This window comes from Callorhinchus milii, unplaced genomic scaffold, assembly GCF_018977255.1.
Source record: "Callorhinchus milii isolate IMCB2004 unplaced genomic scaffold, IMCB_Cmil_1.0 Scaffold6, whole genome shotgun sequence".
Classification (NCBI taxonomy): Eukaryota; Metazoa; Chordata; class Chondrichthyes; order Chimaeriformes; family Callorhinchidae; genus Callorhinchus; species Callorhinchus milii.
The window spans coordinates 24390385-24410065 of record NW_024704747.1 but is presented as its reverse complement, the minus strand read 5'-3'; the positions used below and the strand labels follow the sequence as shown (position 1 = coordinate 24410065).

Sequence of the window (19681 nt, the reverse complement as noted above, 5' to 3'; positions counted from 1 at the left end):
TTTGAGGGTATTTTTGTGGCTGCTGGAAAACAAGGGAAGAATAATATAAACGTACACGTGGTTTTTTTTTAAAAAAAAACCACATTATTTTCTTTCCAGTGTTGAAGCGAAATTGTCGGGAATGTTTTCTCTCTGAGTGGAAAATACAACGCGGCCATTTGATATAACAATAAGACAGCTGTGGGCGAGAAAGTGAGAGAGCTGGGATCCGTGAACTCATCTACAGCTTAAGCGTCCTTTTAAAGGCAAAAGAAACCCTAGTTCAAAGTATGCTTAGTAGTTGGCGTGCTTTAGAAAGTAAATTAATTGACAAAGGTAAGTAGTTTTAATGAGCCACTGTTCTGTCGGTGTCAGCCTGGCTCAGTTGGTAGCACTCTCTGTTCTGAGTCCCATGTGACTGAGGCTTTGAACGCATTCAGCGAAATGCAGCCCTGGGGTAGCGCTGAATTGTCAGGGGATGCCACGCTTCGGGTGAGACGTTAAACCATTGCCATTTGCCCAAACAGGCGGACGTTCAAAGATCCCACGGCACTATTCAAAAAGAGGAGGGAGTTTATCACGGTGTTCTGGCCAACAATCCCACAAGTAGGATTGGCTGTTCATGGGGAATTGCTGTGCACAAGATAGCTGCTGTGTTCACCCACAAAATGCACGGTCACTATATTTGACAGAAAATCCTGCGAAGAGCTTTGATTAGTGAAATAATCTCTATGAAATGTAGGGATCATTATCTGAGGATTTGTCGTATTAAGTTTGTATTTGCGCAAGAATGTGCCATGTTGGTGCACAGTGTTTGCCCTGGGCTGCAGTCATTCATTTGTATGGAGGTTGATGCTCTTGTACCGTTCTGGATCCCGACACAAACTTGGCTTGAGGGCTTTGAGAGCGTCGCCCAGGCCAAGCACTTCTCAGAGTGGCACCCGGCGAGAATAGACTTGAAATCAGAGAGCAGGAGGAGAAGGCTCTGTGGGAGGTGATATAACTCGATGTCGATTTTTTGTTTAAAAAAAACTAAAATAATAAAACAATGAACATCGTAGAGTATTTTTTTGCGCGAAGTGTTGCCTAATCTTTTTGCCTTATTGTTTAAAACGTTTAGCAAATCTTGTGCAAATATTTTTTTTTTTTAAAAATGCCTCATTGCTCCTCTACCTTTTCCTTTTTGCGTAAAAGCTGCTATTGTTTTTTGTTATTCATTCTTCATGTGGCAGTGACTTCACAAGGGAGTGCAGAACAAGCTGATTACAGGAATAGTTTTTTTGGAAAGCATTTACCGCAGTGGAAAATCTCAAAATGTTGTATAAATATACGTCAAATCCCATAACCAAAGCCTCACCATGGCTCTGTAACTCACGACCACACAATGTCCTCGGATGATCCATTAGTTCCCATAATGGGATTTTTCGCACATCAAAAGGTCTGTTGAGAAGGCTGTTTATTATAATTCTGGCTGGGTAGACAGGCACGAGGAGACAAAGAACGTCTAATTGCGATATCGCATGCAAACTGTTAAAACATAAGCGTATTGCTCATGCCTACAAAAACTCTTCGAGAGAATGTATATATATCGCACGTTTTAGTAATTGTTTCACAAAGCCAAACACGATAAAAATAACTTGAAACTAGGTTCCGGTTGCATTTCCAAACGAAAAGGGTTATAATTTGGATCATTTGATGTTGTAACCACTTATACTTTCTATGGTGAATCCTAACCTAGTTAATGTTTTCTTCTATTTGAGCAGTTGTCTTAAGATGTACTTTGCAAGTACAGGAAGAGCTGTATTAATTTAGCAGCTACTGTATAGACTGGCAGTGTTCTAACTATCTTAGAAGGACCTCATGTTAACTATATAAACAATAATTAAATTTTATATGAATTTGTCAGTATGGTAAATCTCTTTTTCTATTTAAGTTATACTGCATCAAGAAAATGGTACCATAAATAACTCTTAAGAAAAACAGCATTGTATTTTGTGCAGTATTAAAGTCATGTTTCTCAGAGGGAGGAGAGACAGACAGACAGACCGACCGGCCTGTTTTTTTTTAAATCAGCATGTTGTGCAAATTCTCCGAAGAAAGTACAAACCAGATCTTGCTGTAGCGTGCAGGTGGGAACCCACACAATGAGTGTTTGTGAAGCAGCAAGAGGCATGTTCTGAGCTCTTATCTTCCATTGGTTTTAATGATAGCACAATAATGGTACTGCAGGAAATGGAGGGCAAGAGCCAGTGAGTTCTGTAGAAAAGCACATGACGGAGGCATTTGGGTATATGTAACCACAGGTTCTATTTTTGTTTTGGTTAGCCGTGTGTCCGACACACACGGAAACCCATCGCCTGTGCTTACGAGTATCCAAACCCAACCGAATTCCACATGTTACGCCACTTACACATGGACATTTCTCTTGGGTCTGGAATGGAAGGTGCACTTTCTTCTCTGAGGGAAATATCCTGCTTACCTAATCCTGGAGAGTGTTAGGCACAGGCTGACAAAAGCCAAGTCTTGGGGACCACAGAACGTGCGCTGGGTTACTTGCTGGAGTTAAAAACGGCTTAAAACCGCAGAGCTTACCATTGAGAGCACTGTTTGGCAGGACCACCCTGCCCTCTCAGGGCTTTGGCTTACAGGTTTAATAGGAGCAAAGTGTGAAGCACCTACAGGTTCCAGTTAATCCATCTGCTATTGAATCTGGACGGAGCACTGGGCTAATATCAACGTGTGGACATACGAGCAGCAAACCTGTTGCCATGCACTCTGGGACAAGTATGGATCTCTTTACTAACATTTGTGTCAATATTTTAATAATTTGACTTTTTTTTAATATAGCAAACGCACCCAATTAAATTGTTTGATTACAACCCCCCCCCCCACCCATCAGCAGAAATGGCGTGCTTTTCAATCGTCGAGTTCAGCTCAGCGTAAATTTGTGTAGAAATGAGAAGTTTTAGCCAGAGTCCATCTCTTCTGCTTTCAACAAAAAACTTCTATCCGGACAACGTTTGGGGAAGTAGGAAAGAAGCTGGTGATGGTGGTTAGTATATCTTGGGTTCAATGATCCTGTTGGGCAGGGCTGAATTACAACTTAACGTCGCACAGTTCCCCACACCAAGTTCCTCAACACGATTTCAGGGAAATGTGCAGAATGGAAGACGCACAAGTTGAATACAGCAGCAATCCCTCCAGGCTTTTCTTTTGTGTCTCCCGAGTTTATGAATGGCTGAGGTTTGAGCATCCTATACTGGCTTCAAACGGGCAACTTGTAGAGACATAGAGCGAGCTGAAGATGCAACATTTTCATTTCAGCACTGAATTTATTTTTAGTAAGCCATACACCCGTGGGAGGTTAATTTTTGGATATGTTTACAGGTGCAAGGGAAAAAAAGTGTGTGTGTGTGTGGGGGGGGGGTGAAAATCTCCTTGTGTACCATTTGTCTTTTAGTTTTCAAGCTCCTGCCTGCATGTCAGCTCCATAAATGCTGTGTATTTTCACCTCTTCTCTTCCTCCTGCCCCTGACCACCTACACCCAACTCACCACAACCGTAAGAAAGAAGAACCCGAACAGCTGATATTTATACAATGTTAAAAGCAACTTAGGTTTTTTAACAGTGCATCAAAGGAATACAGGGTAAAATCTTTCTACCTTTGCCTGAACCTGGGGGTATGCACCATGTCTGATTATTGTAGAGCAAACTAACCAACGAGTCAATATTTTTCACGGACTCAAACTGTTCTGGAGCCCTGTGTTTTTGCAAATTTGTGAATGTCCGTTTTCTAGTCATATATTCACCGCAAAAAGTACTTTTTGGGGAGGAGGGGGAGGAAAATCTGCCAGAATGTATTTTCTTTAACAGAACTATCGAGCAGATGTATGTTGAGTGGTGCAGGAGTTAAGGAAAGTGAACGAAAGTAAAGCAGGAAGTTTGATGACTGTTAACAGTACAAAAGGTCAAACACTTCCCACTGGCTCATGATGCTATCTTGACAGGGTGGTTCGAGCCATTCACTCTTGAGCTGAAGTGGTCCACAGTCTGAGTGGAACCTTCTTGACTGTTCATGCCTCGCTGGAACAGCAAGAGAGATTTGAATTGTTTTCCAGATCTACCGCAAATTGAGTCGAAAGAAATAAGAACGTAGCACCACCATATATCACCAGCATTATCACCCACAAAATATACAGTCAATTCACTTTACAGTCTATTCTGTGAAGTGCTTTGAGACATCTCAAAGACATCGCGAAGGATTATTATTATTACATTTGATATATTTGGAGTACTGTTTGCAGTTCTGGTCGTTATACTACAGGAAGGACATTGTAGCGATGGAGAGCTTGCAGTGTAGGTTTACAAGGATGTTGTTACCATCTGTCAAAAAATATTGGGGCAGATTGGTCTCGTGGTTAAGGTCCGGGCTGAAGTAGCATTAAGCTACACAGCTCAGAGGTTGAAGGCTCAAATTATGTTGTGTGCTGAGTTACTTGATGTGAGCTCCAGTAGGGACGCTGTGATTGACAGAGAGAGAAAACATCCAGGATTCATACCCTTGATTTTCTGTCTATTGATCCCTGCTAAAAGGGAGAACAGCATTGAGCTTGTCTAGGATTGACACCAGTTTTCTTCCCCCATTCTCCTCCCCCTGCCCCCCACTTTGATTGACTAGCCTATCATCACCTCCTCTCAAGGCCTATTAAAACTGCCATTGGGATGTGGCTGAGATTCAGAAAGCAGTTAAAAGGCAGCAGAAGTATTTAGCACAACATTTGACTGTTTTATAGATGATCTGTTCTGTTGTAATGGATATTTACATTGGCAATCCTCTTGATAGCTGCCTTCATACTCTGATGTTCCGTGCAAAAACTCTGTTCTCTTTTGCTAAACATATCTCTTTTTCTGTGTCCATCTTATTCAACTGGTTGGTTTCGTGTTTCTCAGACAAAATTGAAAGCATTTGTGTTGTATATCAGAATTAGATTATATTTTAGCTATTGATTTGACACAGTGTGAAATTTGCAAAATGAGGAACGTTTCATTTTGGGGAATGCCTTATCTAAACTCTGCATCTTGCTTCCTCCTGTATGTCAGAGAATGTTTTCAGGTGTATCTGAGAACAGGGGTATTTGACTGCTCCACCAGGAACAAACTGGGATGAAATGTAAATTAGTTGGTCAGAATTTTAGAGTTGGTTTTGGTAAATGACTTGTTTATAAACTCTGAAGATCACACCATAAAGAAACACTTCCTGGTGATGTTGTGCTTTGCAACTATAAACCAATGTCGTCTTGCTGTGTTTCTTTGTTGCATCCTAAAGTATTATCCTGGGTTAACTTTGTCAATCTTATTTAAAATTTTGGGGGGGAAACTCCATTTCAAGCAAGTTGGGTTTACATCAGGTGAATTACTTGCCTTCAAATCAGCAATCACTGCACTTCACAATAAAAAGTCCACAAAGAACTTTGTGACATATTGATGCGATAAGACGCTACGTCAAATGAAAGGATGATGATCCAGTGTTAAGCGTTGTGCGGATGCTCAAACTTGTCATGTGAAGCTGGCAATATAGCTTGGTGGCCTAAGGTACTTTCCTAGATGAGCTATTCTTTGTAGACATGGTAACAGGTGTACAGGACCATCTGGTTGGTCCAAAGGTTAAGCTTTAGCTCTGGGAAGCATCACATATCTTGATGTACAGTCCGCAATTTCCAGCATAGATTGCTGGATAACCATCATGACTGAGAACCTGGGCTCACTTCCCTCTTCCCTAACCGAGAGATGCTGAGTGCAATAGCACTACCCCAATTGTCACCCTGACTGAGAGCAGCTATTGCAACACGGGCCAAGGATTGAATCTCGAACCTTCTCTACGATTCCGTAGCACATGGTCCGCATTGTTATGACAAGGCCTTGATTTCAAACATAATCCTGATAATCCTGACTTGCTTTGCTTGAATATACCGTAACTTCAGGGAAATATTACTCTTAACGCAAACCCTATTAAAATCTGAGGTAACTAATCTACGGGATCACACAGATCTCGGGTACGATTCAGTATTTTTGTTTAGTGTTGCTAATATGTTGGTACTAAATGGCATGTCTTTTTATTGTGCACTTTCAGGTTCATGCATTGTTTTGAAGTGAAGGGAACACAATAGTTGCTATGGAGGAGGCAGTGCAATCCAGCCGAGCACGTAGCTGGAAAAATGCTACAGAGAAACGGAAGGCCTTTGCGAGAAGCAGAGATTCTTGGCAAGTGTCTGAGGCAGAGGATATGGGCGTTAGGACAGGGCAATCCGGAGACAACACTTCGAATCTAGAGCTGGCTAACACTTCGTCTACAGGTAGGATTTCAGCAGTCGTGGAACCAGAAACACAAACGATTTTGTGTGCAGGCCTTGACCGAATAACATACTATTAATAATAATGGACATTATCCATTGTTGGCTCAGTAGCTTTTAAATTGTGCGCCTGTGGCGTGTGTGTTTGCTTGCGTGTGTGTCAAATGTTTAAAGTTCTCTGAACTGGTTGCCAGGACTTGCCGAACAGTCAGTGTGCAAACGTGGACACACACACGCAAGAACAACAAGAACAAAATACATTTGCGCAGCGCCTTTCACTTCGGGAGGATGTCCCAAGGCGCTGGATGTCCTCCCGACATCCATCGTGTGCACACACACCTCAGCGAAGCTAGATCGGTTGATTTAATCGCTTACCTCGCTTTCTATGCCTCATTACGCTTTGGTGCAATTGTTTGTAAAAAGTTTACTTTTTTTTGAACGAAAATCCAGTTAGTTAATTATTTTCTCTGGACTCTTTACTGCTGAAAATGATAGATTTAGGGGAATGATAGAAATTATACAACATTGTGAATTTTCCCCTCGACAAAGTCCTCTTCTGGACACTTCTTAAAGTATTGTGCACCCGGTTGTTCGAACTAGACCATACTGGCTGACGTGATTTATAGACCTGTCTCTGGAAGATCTTACGCGTGATCGTTTAGTGAGCTCACTTCATGCCAAGCTGTTATTTCTGCGATCTTTGACACACAAGTATGTTTTTGCGCAGATTAAACGATTTGAGTTTGGTATGCGCCTGAGTGAAGGAAATCTAATTATATTAATAGAATTCTTGCCCTACAACCTCTTGTTCCCCATATTTTAAACCAAATGCTTTGAAATCCAATGGACCAAATGAGGAGAAGATTAGGTTTTAAATTGCACAATAACTGGATCAGTGTAAGTGGGATCTGGTTAAAAAAGACAGGGTTTTATCCACTCTCAGTCACTCTGGATTTCAGGCTGCGGCTGTGTGATTGGAGTGATCAGGATTTGCAGAGTTAACTTACTGCTATGTTTAGCCTTTGAGAGAGTTCCTTAAATAGGATGAACTAACAAACCTGCTGGGTTAATCTTCATCCAAATTTAGGAGTGTATTCCATATTTGCTGGAACGTTTTGGTATCCTATGTACTTAAGCCAACTTCAAATATTTACATCCCTACAGAGACACATACAGAAACATATGCTGAATTATCTTTTCAGTAGTTTTCCTCTCCCACCTACTGCCACCCGATACCACCATCATTATGGCCAATATAACCTGTTTACAAGATCTGAATAAATATTAAACTAACGCACTCCTTTTTTTGACAGAAAATGGCATATCAAATAAGAAGATTGAAATTTGGCTTCAAGATTGTGGGTAAGTCTGGTTGTTCTGCACAAAGACGAAGAATTAAATAGAAAATTCTCTTCAAAAGCAACACTTAAACTTGTCAGATTGAATTCAGGAAAGTTCAAGAATTGTGATAATTTCATTTCTAAGTTTTTAAAACCTTTGCAGTGTTTTGAATATTGTGTTTTCAGAAAGGTCTTTACAACAACCTAAATAGCAATGCCCAACTTCAACGATTTTAGTGATTAATATCTCTTTTTGTATTTGTATCCATTCCATTTTTAAACTGCAGAGAGAGAGAGAGAGAGGACGATTGAGAAATAAATAAGTGGCTCTCTTAAGGTCAGGGGAGTTGATCTGAAATCTAACGTAATATGCAATCCTCTGTTCTGAGGGCTTGGAAGAGTGCCAAAGAGTGGTGAATCTTTCACCTCTTTGTACAATTCAGCTGGAGAACAGCGCTGCCTGTTTTTTTTGTGTGTGTGTTCTTTCCTTAGAGTTTTTCCAAATGGCTCGATGTATGTTTTGACAAAAGAAATTATTTAGAACCATTCCCCGCCAAGCTTCTTCCTCCCCCACCCAGCAAGGCAAGTCTGGCAAGACTGGACACGTTAGCACTTCTTAACAGCGCTTAATTCAGCAATACCTCTCCCTTGCATCACGCCATCTCCTTCCCCTCCTCCTTGACGTCCACAAAGCACTAAATCTGGCGTTTTGACCTGAGAGCTGTCAGGAAGCTTCCAAGGAGTTGAAGTACAGTTCAGATGGTAAACCTAATCCAAGTGGTCACCTGCTGGAACCTCATCTATCAAACGTTCTGGGACGCTACCCCACGTGAGGGGTGCTATGTAAATTCAAGCTGTTGTTGTAGTTGCTGTTGGGCAGCATAGTTTTACTGTTCACTTCTCCAAGAAATAAAATGTTTAGAAAAGATAGATCGGGTGGGGAAAAAGTAAACTTAAGATTTCAAAAATAGGCCCAAGAAAAGAATAATTAACAATAATTCTTACATTTTGTTTAGCTCCTTTCAGGGAGGACGTCCCAAAGCACTTTACAGGATATACTGTAAAGCGCAGTGAGTGTTTCCTTTTTGGGCAAATGGACAAGTGGCCAAACTGAATTAAACGTATTTTTAATCAAAATTGCTTTTATAGTTTAAAATGAATCTAGTAATACAACTCCTCATATTGAGTAGCTTTATTGCTGTAAGAGTTTATTTTCATTGAGCCAGTTTGTGAATGGAAAGTGTTCCAATTCAGGGAGATGGTTGGAACTGCCAGTAGTCTAAGAGTTAATTGAGCTTGTTTTGAAAACTATCTACTGACTGACTGAATATACTCGTTCAAACAAGAGGTCATCATCTCAATAAAAGTAAAAGATCAGGTGCTTCGAGCAGTTCTATGCTGAAAGGTGTGTACCTTAAATGAACCTGCAAAAGCTAAGGTTACTGTGCCTCTGGAGTTAAAGGGAATTATAGAGAGCAATTGACTGTCTGCAGCTGCTTTCAATAAAACGTTTGCACATGAACCATTACAACTGATATGGCGTTTGTCCAATGAAACCACGGTCTTACTCTTTCTCAGCAGCACAAATATGTGAAATAGTACCTGCAGCCCATTGTCTTTGACCTTTATGTGTCCTTTTACTGCAATCCTCCTCCTCCTACTCTCTTAATGATAAGATTGCATTAGGGCAGGAAGTTAACCTTAACTAATCTTCGCATGTCATAGGCTTGACGGTAGAAAGAAAATAAGATTCAGGAAGTTAGAATATTTGCACAGTAAGCTTTGTTTGCCCAAATGTTAATTTTCATGTCAAATATTGTTTATCTCCAGTGCTAGCAAAGGTTCTGAACTTCACGTTGAGATACTTTCTCGGCCAACATTTTAAGGAAAGAGGAAAAAAAAAGGCTTCCTCCTGAATATTTAAAAAACAATGGGGTGAAAATTGGGACATGTGTTGTGCAAGTTACCACTGATGATAATTGTGGAAAAATAAAATCACTTCTAACCTGCTGCAGTTTGGCATTGATGTGTCAGTTAGTGAGATACCAGTGATGCTGTGACTTACAGTATCACAATATGAGTGGTGTTAACAAGTTTTAGCATTTCAAAAATGTTAAAAGGGGCTGTTAAACAATGTCCTGTAACGTTTCGCCCGCAAAATATACAGTCAATTCACTTTGAGTCGTCTCAAAGACATGATAAGGCTCTATATCAAATGCAAGGATTATTATTATTAATAATAATACTTCCTGCTTTTCCAACCAGCCTTCATTTGCTTACAAAATCAATTTAGTAGTGTAGCACACTAAAAGCACATGCAATGCTCTTAATGTGTGTGGAGTCTTATCAGCTATAAAATAATGCAATCCATCTTGTAAAGTTTATGCATATTCAATATATAGACCGACTGTTTTATAGTGTGGGTAGGTTGTGAAATGCAGTATACTGCTAGCACTGATTGGCTAGCTTCTTGTACTTAACGGGGTATCAATGTGCTTATAGAATGATGTCAATGGCAATCTGATGACCTGGAAGTGTTGACTGGCGACTTCCCCCCCCCCCCCCACCCCCCACATCCCAATGACACTGAGCTGGGTATAGCTGACCATAAGCAATTGTCAAAATAATAATAATAATGGGGTTGATCTCCATTAAAATCTTTCCTTAGCCTTTTCCTTGCCACATTTCTTTTTGAAACTAATTAAGTGTTCCTTGAAGATGCAGATGTGTTATGTGTTTTTTTTAAAAAAAACTGAAAATGGTACGAGAGCCTTCAGTTAGCCAATTATGTACTTATCCTGACATCTTGCTTTCTTCTCTTCCAAAGCTGATTTCCGTTGAAGATCCCAATCATTCTCTCTCCCGCTGTGTTATCTTGCTACTGTCTAGCTATAATGTTTTTGGGTTTTAAAATCCTTCAAATATTAAAAGGTTGGCATTTCTGTTCAGCAAAATTGAATCCCTACATTTTTTTTGTAAGGATAATAATGAAGCCAGGCTTCAGTATAAACAGTAAAGGGGTTACAGTCACTTAATTTGCATTCTGTGATTGCAGAACTCCAATGGGAGTATCTCTGGATGAGCAAAGCCACCCGACGTTAAAAGGTAAGATTTGCTTTAACCTGTTATAAATCCTACCTTTTTAAGCCATTTAAAATCTGGGTTAAATCTTAGTACTGGTATCATGATATGAAGAGCTGTTAAATAAAACCTCACTCAGGAGACGAGGAGAAGAGGGAAGTTTAAAGGCTTGAATGAAAAGCAACGTAAGTAACCCAATCAATGTGCTTTTTTCATCTAATGCTGTACTGAGATGCTTCACAATTATAAAACAATAATAGGGCTCAAAATTCTAATTGATGCCATGATAAATGATTAGCTAATGATTTTACTTAGTTTGCAATTAAATTGTCACATGTGAAATACATTGTTTTTGCTGTAATTCTGATCAGAGTTCAAGAAATGAACTTTGCGTGTGTGTATTATATATGTTGCTTTATTTAGCATAGATCTTTGAAGGAGTTTGATTCCCACTTTGTATTTTTTTTAAAAAATTAAGTTGAGTTGCCTCAGGACGTTTGCACTTCTCACATCTAGAAAGAGCTGAGTTGCAATTATAGGATGTTTTTGCACTATCACTAAACCTGGAGAAAGTCATCAGAATATAATTGGCTGGTTTTGTAAAGGTTAATTATCAGGATTTTATCCCATGGAATTCTGCTTCATTTGAAAGCCTGGGTCATTCAAAATTGACTTAAACGTTTGTGTATCTGAGTCAGCAGGCTGATAATAGCTCATCTGTATTTCCTCTTTCAAATGCAAGGATTATTTTCTCAAGCCTGATTTATACTGCGATCTGAAAATTGTACCAAATGCAGCAATAAAGAGGTGGGGCACTACAAATCACAGAGGTAGAATGACTTTGAACTTGCATTGGATTTTCTTCAGCTTTTAAACTTTTGAAGGGCTGTCTTAATAGCGTTAAAATACATTTGGTGCCTGCTAAAAGTCTTCTCCGGAGAGCTTTACAGGCCCTGGCGAATAGAATTTCACTTCCTTGTTGGGAGTAACTGAAAATGAACTGCACAAAAAAATATTGGATAATGAAATGTGAGTACAGTGATTTGACTTCTTAAAACTTGCCACCGTCTCAACAGGCTCAGCTATAAAACATGGAAGCAGTTTTGAAGATGATCTGTCCTTAGGTGCAGAAGGTGGGTATCTTTTGAAATCACGATTGTGTGGTAACATTTTAATCCCCTCTCTTTTGTTTCCTTCAAACAATCGTAATATTCTCTGGACTTCCTAAGAACAATAATGTTCCAATGAAGGGAAATGTATCATCTGTCCATACTCGGTATCACATTGTTGCCAAAACTCTTGAATCAGTAAATTGGGGCCGAGCCCAGAAATATCAATCACATTTAGGTTGACTTCCTGCCTTCAGTCTTAATTAAATAGCTGTAGTAGAGCAATGCAGATCTTAAGCTCATAGTTCCTGAAAAAAAAGTGGACTGTTTTATTGCATCATTAATATTGTCTTTTGGTCAGCCTGGCTCAGTGGGCAACACGTCTGCATCTGGCTACAATGTCTGCAGTGTTTTTAATATAAAAGGTGTTGCACACACACTTAAATCAGAAACAGGAATGCCTGAAGCGCCACTATAGTGCTAATTTGACAGAATTGGCAGGGGCAGACCTACTACAGCTTTGCACACGTCCATTTGTTTTAAACAGGTTAAACCACAACTTTTGTCTTCTGACTTTGCCCAATCTATGCTCGAAATAAACATGTGAGCCTTCCACACCAAGGGACCACTCGCTCGCTCGCTCCCTCCCTCGCCCACTCACATATCAGTTTAAAAGATGTGTGTGGGCAATGTCTGTATGGCCCGGACAATGCAAAAGTAATTGGTGGCAGTGCTTGCTTTGCTGCCTTTTAAAGGAGAACAAAACTATCACCGCTGCCTCCAGAGTGCAGCCATGTTTCTCTTGCGTTACTGGTGAAACCTGGGTTGTTGTTGAGGGCAGTGCTGCAAGGTTAACCGAGGAAGGTAGAAAGGCTTATTCATATCATCACACAACATCAGTGAGTTGCCATGTTGCTGCTAATATATTGGCCGGACACTGGTTGTTGCTACAGGGTATTTTCCTATGTACTTGCGTAGAAAAAATATCCTCTCCTGCTGATCTGGCCCGAGAAAATCAAGATGGAGAGAAAGTACACTGCTTCCAAAAAAAAAATAGGGAAACTATAAAAATGCCAGTGTTGCTAAACGGTAAACTGGCTTTTCTTGTCCAAGCTGTTGGCTTCAATTCCATTCAGTGGTATGTGCACATTTTAGCAATTAAACCCCGAAGCTGGCTCCCGGAATGCTGACTTTGTTGTCTGAAATCAGTTCAATGTTAGAGCAAAGCACATGATATTTTCATGCCATGAGCTAGGCGACATGCACTGACCAGCCTTATGAGGGAAAGCTACGCCCAGAGTCAGGTGATATTAGTTCAGTTTAACTGTATGTGAGATCAGACCCCTGCCTGCTGCTTTCAGGCAAGCATTCATACAGTATGTGGTTTGCGTTTGAAGATGAAAGAAACTTTGTGTAAGAATTTGGATTGATTTCAGTAGAGATATCAAAATCGTTTTAACAGCTGATGCAACATAAATCCATGAAAAATATTTCTATTTCGTCATAGATAGGGACTCTTTATCATTTAACCTTTCATTTTTTAATTGTTTTTCACTTGATGTCAGTCACGATTATTTTTGCTGCGACAACGGTATGAATTACAAGTATTATTTCCAAAAGCTTTTCGCTTCCAACATTCTGAAAGGTGACTTTCAGCAGTAAAACAACTGGATAGGAGACAAGGAGATACTGTTGAAAGCTTTAGTGGACCTTGCTATTGCGTCTCCTATTTATATACTTCATTGTGGGGAAGGGTTCTTCTGCTATCACACTTGATTCTTAGAATCAATCATACAACATTTGATAACCAATAGACCTGGTGGTGTATTCAGGGCTGGATTAACCCATAAACCAGATAAGCCATGTTTTAGGGCCACAGAGGTCTGAGGGGGCCCCATATATGATTGACACCTTTACCTCCCGCTCTGCCCCTCTCGTCGTTACTCTGCCTTGTGCCTTGTACAACCTGGTGAGAGGTGATTAACAGCAAGAGGGGCAGAGCTGGAGATACAAGTCATATTTCCAGTAGGTAAGACGAAGTATGAGACATCTTGGAGAGCAGGAGCCATGTCCAGCAGCAATAGAACTTATCTAAGTGGCGCTGCAAAAAGATTTTGATGCAGACAGTGTTAATGAATTTGAGCACTTTCTGGATTTCATATCACTTATTAAGTGTGAGGAAACTCCACGAGAAATGCTTAAGTATATGCAACAGAATCATTTCCAAATGTGGCAGTTTCACTTTGTGTGCTCTTAACATGACCAGATCAGGTCTGTGAAGGCCAACACTCCTTTTCAAAGATGAATCTCATCAGAAATTCAAATCAGATCTACAATGATCCAGAATAGATTGAATGCACTTGGAATCTTGTCTATTTAGCATGGCTTGACACTCACACTAAGTTTTGATCATGTAGTTGACATGAATGCAACATTGAAGTCATGCAAGAAAGTATTTTAATAAAGCTAATGTTGTGTATTTTGGGTGCATAGTTCAAAGAGCCCCCGAATGTGATCTGTTTTAGGGCTCCCCAAAATCTTAATCTGGGTGGGGTGAATAAGGACATGGGATGAGCGTCCAGTTAAAATTACTGTGCTCTTTATTGCACTTTTGCTAACAACTTTGCTGAATTCCTTTCTGTTTCAATCATCTTGCTTACTTGACATCTGTGACAAAATACGAAATGGAGCACAACTGGAGCTCGTGAATGTCTGTCTCAAAGCATGGCATGGAATATGTCAGTCTATGCTGCAAAATGTTCATTAGTTCAATGTTCATTAGTCTGCTGCAGAATCTAAGCTCTCGTCTCCTAAGAGCAAATGTTCAATCTGATATGCATAGCATTGGCTTTAACTTAATCCATGGTGCTTTGGAAGCATTATTCAAAGAGGTGTAGTCACATTTTTTAATCAATAAGCCCTGATGTGTGTGGAGTGTATTTTCGTCCACAAAGTACACAGCCAATCCGTTTTACAGTATATCCTGTGAAGCGCTTTGAGACGTCTCAACCATGTGATCATAGAATTATACAGCATTGAAGGAGGTTATTCGGCCCATCATGTCTTTTCCGGCTCTTTGAAAAGGGCTACCCAAATCAATCCCACTCCCCAGCCCCCCGTGCTCTCCCTTGTCCTCCCAAAATAATTATCTACTTCTCTTAAACGTTGTCATTGAATCGGCTTCCACCACCCTTTCAGGCAATGCATTCCAGATCAGAACAACTTGCTGTGTGAAAGGATTTCTCCTCACCTCCCCTCCGTTTCTTTTACCAACTAATTTAAATCCGTGTCCTCGGGTTACCGACCCACCCGCCAGTGGAAATAGTTTCTCCTTGTTCACCCTGTTGAATCCCCTCATAATTTTGAAAACCTCTATTGAGTCTCCTCTTAACCTTCTCTGCTCCAAGGAGAATAATCCCAGCTTCTCCAGCCTCTCCTGATAACTGAAGTCCCTTATTCCTGGTACCATCCTGGTAAATCTCTTTTGCACCCTCTCAAATGCCTTGACCTCCTTCCTAAAGTGTGGTGCCCAGAACTGAACCCAGTCTCCAGCTGAGGCCTAACCAGTGTTTTATAAGGGTTCATCATAACTTCCTGACATTTGCATTCTATGCCCCTATTTATAAAGCCTAGTATTCTGTATACTTTTTTTAACAGCTTTATCAACCTGTCCTGCCATCTTCAAAGATTTCCTTATATGAACCCCCAGGTCTCTCTGTTCCTTCGCCCCCTTTAAGATTCCACCATCAGCTTATATTGTCTCTCCTCATTCTTCCTCCCAAATTGCATCACTTCGCATTTCTCCACATTAAACTTCATCTGCCACATGTCTGCCCATTTTATCAGTCTGTCTATGTCCTCTTGCAGTCTGCTATTATCTTCCTCACTATTTACTGTTTTTCCTAGCTTAGTATCATTTCACTAACTTAGTATTATCCTAGCTTAGTATGATAAGGAACTATATCACATGTAAGGATTATTATTTTTATGATACAAGAAGGAAGTATCTGCTGACTTGGGTAAAATATGTGGTGAAAACGGGTGAAGGTTGCAAGTTATGAAAGTGCTGAAGGGACTTTTTGGAGGTGAACAGGGAAATATTTTTTTATTGTTGTGAAACCTGCAGAAGTGAATTTGGTGAGCATAATTCCACATAAAGGAAACTATGTCAGTTTCTTTATAAACTATGGCTTTCTTGTTTACTTTGAAATTTAGACAATCTGTATGATCAACTTTGCCCTCGCAAAGGTTGTCTTTACTTTGTGGTGCGTTGCCAGGATTTTCAAAATGTCAACAGAATGTGATAAAACCTGGAAAACTGAACACAATGCTAAACATCGCAGTTCAAATGTTAAGGTGGAGTTGAAGTTGGAAGTATAATAATATGTGAATTGTGTAGACACGAACTTCCGTATTTGTGGATATTTATCTATGCAGAGGTCCATTGTACTGCTGTCATTGATTAACATTGCTTAGGTAGTTTGATTAGTCACAGGTATATTTGCTAGTTACATTTTTATATGCAAGGTTATTTTTTTTTAGAAACCATATAATTTGTGTCTTGTACTTTCTGCCCACAGCTAATTACCTTCATTCCAACGGCGATTCAGCGGAGGCAGCAAAGTTAGTATCTCTTTTTTTAAAGTTGTTTTTCTCGCATTCAATTTCTGATATATCTTCCACAAATACTTGTAACCAATCACGTATGTTCTCCAGTTATGGGACATCGGCCAAAGAAAAGCGCAGGCAGTTTTGTGAAATGGGAAGGAGTATGAACTCTACTGGCTCAGGCAAAAGCAGCACAACTGTGTCAAGGTAAGCGATGTCAAATGAATTAGCCTTTATCTTACTAACTGAGAATTTTATGGCTAGTAATTTATTTCACTAACTTTATACTTGCATTCCTCTTTGGAGATTAAAATATAAATTTTGGACATCAGTAACTGTCTTTGTTTCAAGGAGCAACAGTGTTGATTTAAACGTGGTACGTTTGTTGTACGAGTAATATGTTTGCACTAGAATTTGAGTTTGCCATTGCAACAGTCTTCACGAAATTTTGTGTTTAAACAATACTTCTGCCGCTTCCAGTTTTCCAATGTTTGGACTCATTGTTGTTAATATTTCAGTGTTTCAGAGTTATTAGACCTTTATGAAGAGGACCCTGAAGAAGTGCTGTATAATCTGGGATTTGGAACTGATGAACCTGACCTCGCTTCTAAAATTCCACCCCGATTTTTCAGCGCAACATCATTTGCGAGAGGAATCGATTTCAAACTCTTTTTAGATACTCAAATGCAACGTTTGGAATTGGACAATCCGAATTTTGCTCTTACAAGTAAGGCTTTATCTTCTTATGTATGAACAAAATCAGGTCAATTTCACGACGTGATGTTGAACTATTCTTGGATTTAGTTGTATTTTCCTTTTATTATCAAAAAAAAGGAGTGAGAGACCAGGGTTCGAATTGACTCGGTTTGATAGATTTTCCATTGCTGATGGCTTTAAAAGTCCTATGTGAAGTAAATAGAGACAATTATGCTTTATAACAACTTCTGAACCGGTGTCAGTGTATCACTGCCTTGCAACAGAACCCAACCTATACATTACCCTAATGGATAGCAAACTGTTTCTTTAAATTTACAGGTCGGTTTCGGCAGATTAAGGTTCTCACCACTGTGGCAAATGTGTTCTCCTCTTTGTACTCTCATGTTTCCGGTAATCCTCTGCAACAAATTGGGGGTATGTGTGAAATACCACCTGGAAATCCGGTTCCTATCGTTCGAAATAGTGCAGCCAATAAATTAAAGAAGACTGTATCGAAACTCAGTTTACATGGAGCTCAGCAGATAAAATCAATAGAATCAAACAATCAAGAGACTCCGTCGGGAACAGGCAATGAAAAAACATCGGAGGATCCCGAAACTAACAATATCAGTACCGAGAACGATGAGAGGAAAGGTGAAATCAAACTGAAGAAAGAAGGAAGAAATCATAAGTGGCGTATCACAGCGGATCCTTTACTGAAACCAGTAAGTGAAGAAATATTGGGTGCCAACGACAAGCCTTTGAAAGACTCAGTTTCTGTCGGTGATAAATCCATGCAGAGTGACTCTCCTTTAGGTGAACGACAGCTTGGCGTCTCGGACGGTTCCTGTATTGATAAAAACTCAAGTACATCTACGGACGTGGAACAGACACGTGAAAGTGTGGAGATTGTCTCCACAGAACCGCATTGTTCGACCCCTGAAAAAGGGCCAGCTGTGCTGATTCAGCATCCGATGGTCAAAAACCTGATGGAACAGCAGAAGGAATTCTCGTTTGAGTTAGAAGAGGCAAGTTGCTGTTCTGCAGTTTTAAATAATCCTATATCTATTTTTATCAAAGCTTTCGTTCAACATTCTGTTAAAATACTGCACTATAACCCCGCAGCCCTTGGAATTGTACGTATTATTCTCCTTTTTGGATTCTTCCCCAGTCAATTCCCTCATTTAGATATTTGGGCACAGCTTGGTGCACAGCTGATAGGACAGTGGGGTGGGTATTGTGGAAGGATGAAATCCGATCACCTGAAGGGCCTTCTTCATCTGAATCAATCTTGGAATCATAGAATCTTACAGCACAGGAGGAGGCCATTCGGCCCATCGTGCCTGTGCTGTGCCTCTTTGAAAGAGCTATGCAACTAATCCCACCATCCCCCTCTTTAACCCATAGTCCTGCAAATTTTGCTCTTGTAAAAATAAGGGGGAATTGGATAATAATAATAATTCTTGCGTTTGATAGAACGCCGTATCACGTCTTTGAGACGTCAGAAAACCGTAAAATGAATTGACTGAATATATTTTGTAAGAAAGATGAAGAGCTGATGTGGGCTAATAAAATAGATGCAGTGGGACTATACTTTTCCTGTTAGGGGAGGGTGGGGGTGGTCAAGGAGTACTAAAGCAACTCCCATTTATTGGTCTTTTTATTGTTCTACGACTTTCTTTTGACTGGCGACCAATAGCACTTTGATTGCTGGCCAACTGAATGGGAGTAACCTGTTAGAGCTGTCAGTACAACTCTGAATGCAAATGGCACCATGTCATTCCTTTGAGTAATGTGTAGCCTCTGTCGCAATTGGTTCTTAAGCCTATGAATACAGGCTACCCCTACTTTGGTAAACACGTTTTGTGATTTTAGTAGGATAATGGGAGGCATTTGTGTATTTTAGGACTGGGTGGTAATCTCTGCTGCAGGTTGTTGCATCTTTACTTTTTTAAAAAAATGTTACCTTGGATTAAAATTAAAACTTTTAATTTACACTTGATTTATTCCCAAATTGGTTGCTTCCCTCCTTTTTTTTATTATGATCGACTCCCTTTGCTGATGTTACAAGTTGAACATAGAGAGCAAGTTTGTTGTTTAATTCAACTCATCAGTGTTGTGGTCCATGGCTAGAAGAAGGAAATAGATTTAACAACTGAACGTGTAAAGATTTTTGTCAAATGCAGTGCTAAATTAGGAACTTGTGTGGCCTAGTGTTTTGTCCAAATTGCAATCTACAGCAGATGACACTCAGTATCTTCTCTGGAAGGAGCTAGGAATCCCAGTCTATTTACAATTACAAAATTTGCTTCCATGGAGCTTAGAGACCTTAACGTGATCTAGAATTCCATGATACCCGTTCCTCTGCTCGATCTTCTCTGAGAGATTTTTTGGGGGAGGTTCAGCCGGGTGTCTGACACACGCAGAAACCCATCACCATGCTTAAGAGTACCCAAAACAGACTGAGAATTCCATGCATCCCACCTGCACATGAAAATTCCAGAGATAAATTGTTGGA

At 40.1% G+C, this 19681-nt stretch overlaps 1 protein-coding gene across 1 annotated transcript in view; it reads left to right on the top strand.

Moving 5' to 3' along the window:
* itprid2 (ITPR interacting domain containing 2) overlaps window positions 1–19681 on the top strand; it is a 65473-nt gene that overhangs the window by 26939 nt on the left and 18853 nt on the right. The window contains 8 exon segments of the mRNA XM_007890103.2: window positions 6110–6332; window positions 7643–7691; window positions 10725–10774; window positions 11827–11883; window positions 16440–16482; window positions 16576–16674; window positions 16986–17194; window positions 17503–18191. Coding sequence (XP_007888294.2) covers window positions 6152–6332; window positions 7643–7691; window positions 10725–10774; window positions 11827–11883; window positions 16440–16482; window positions 16576–16674; window positions 16986–17194; window positions 17503–18191 — 1377 coding nt within the window. The 5' untranslated portion in view covers window positions 6110–6151.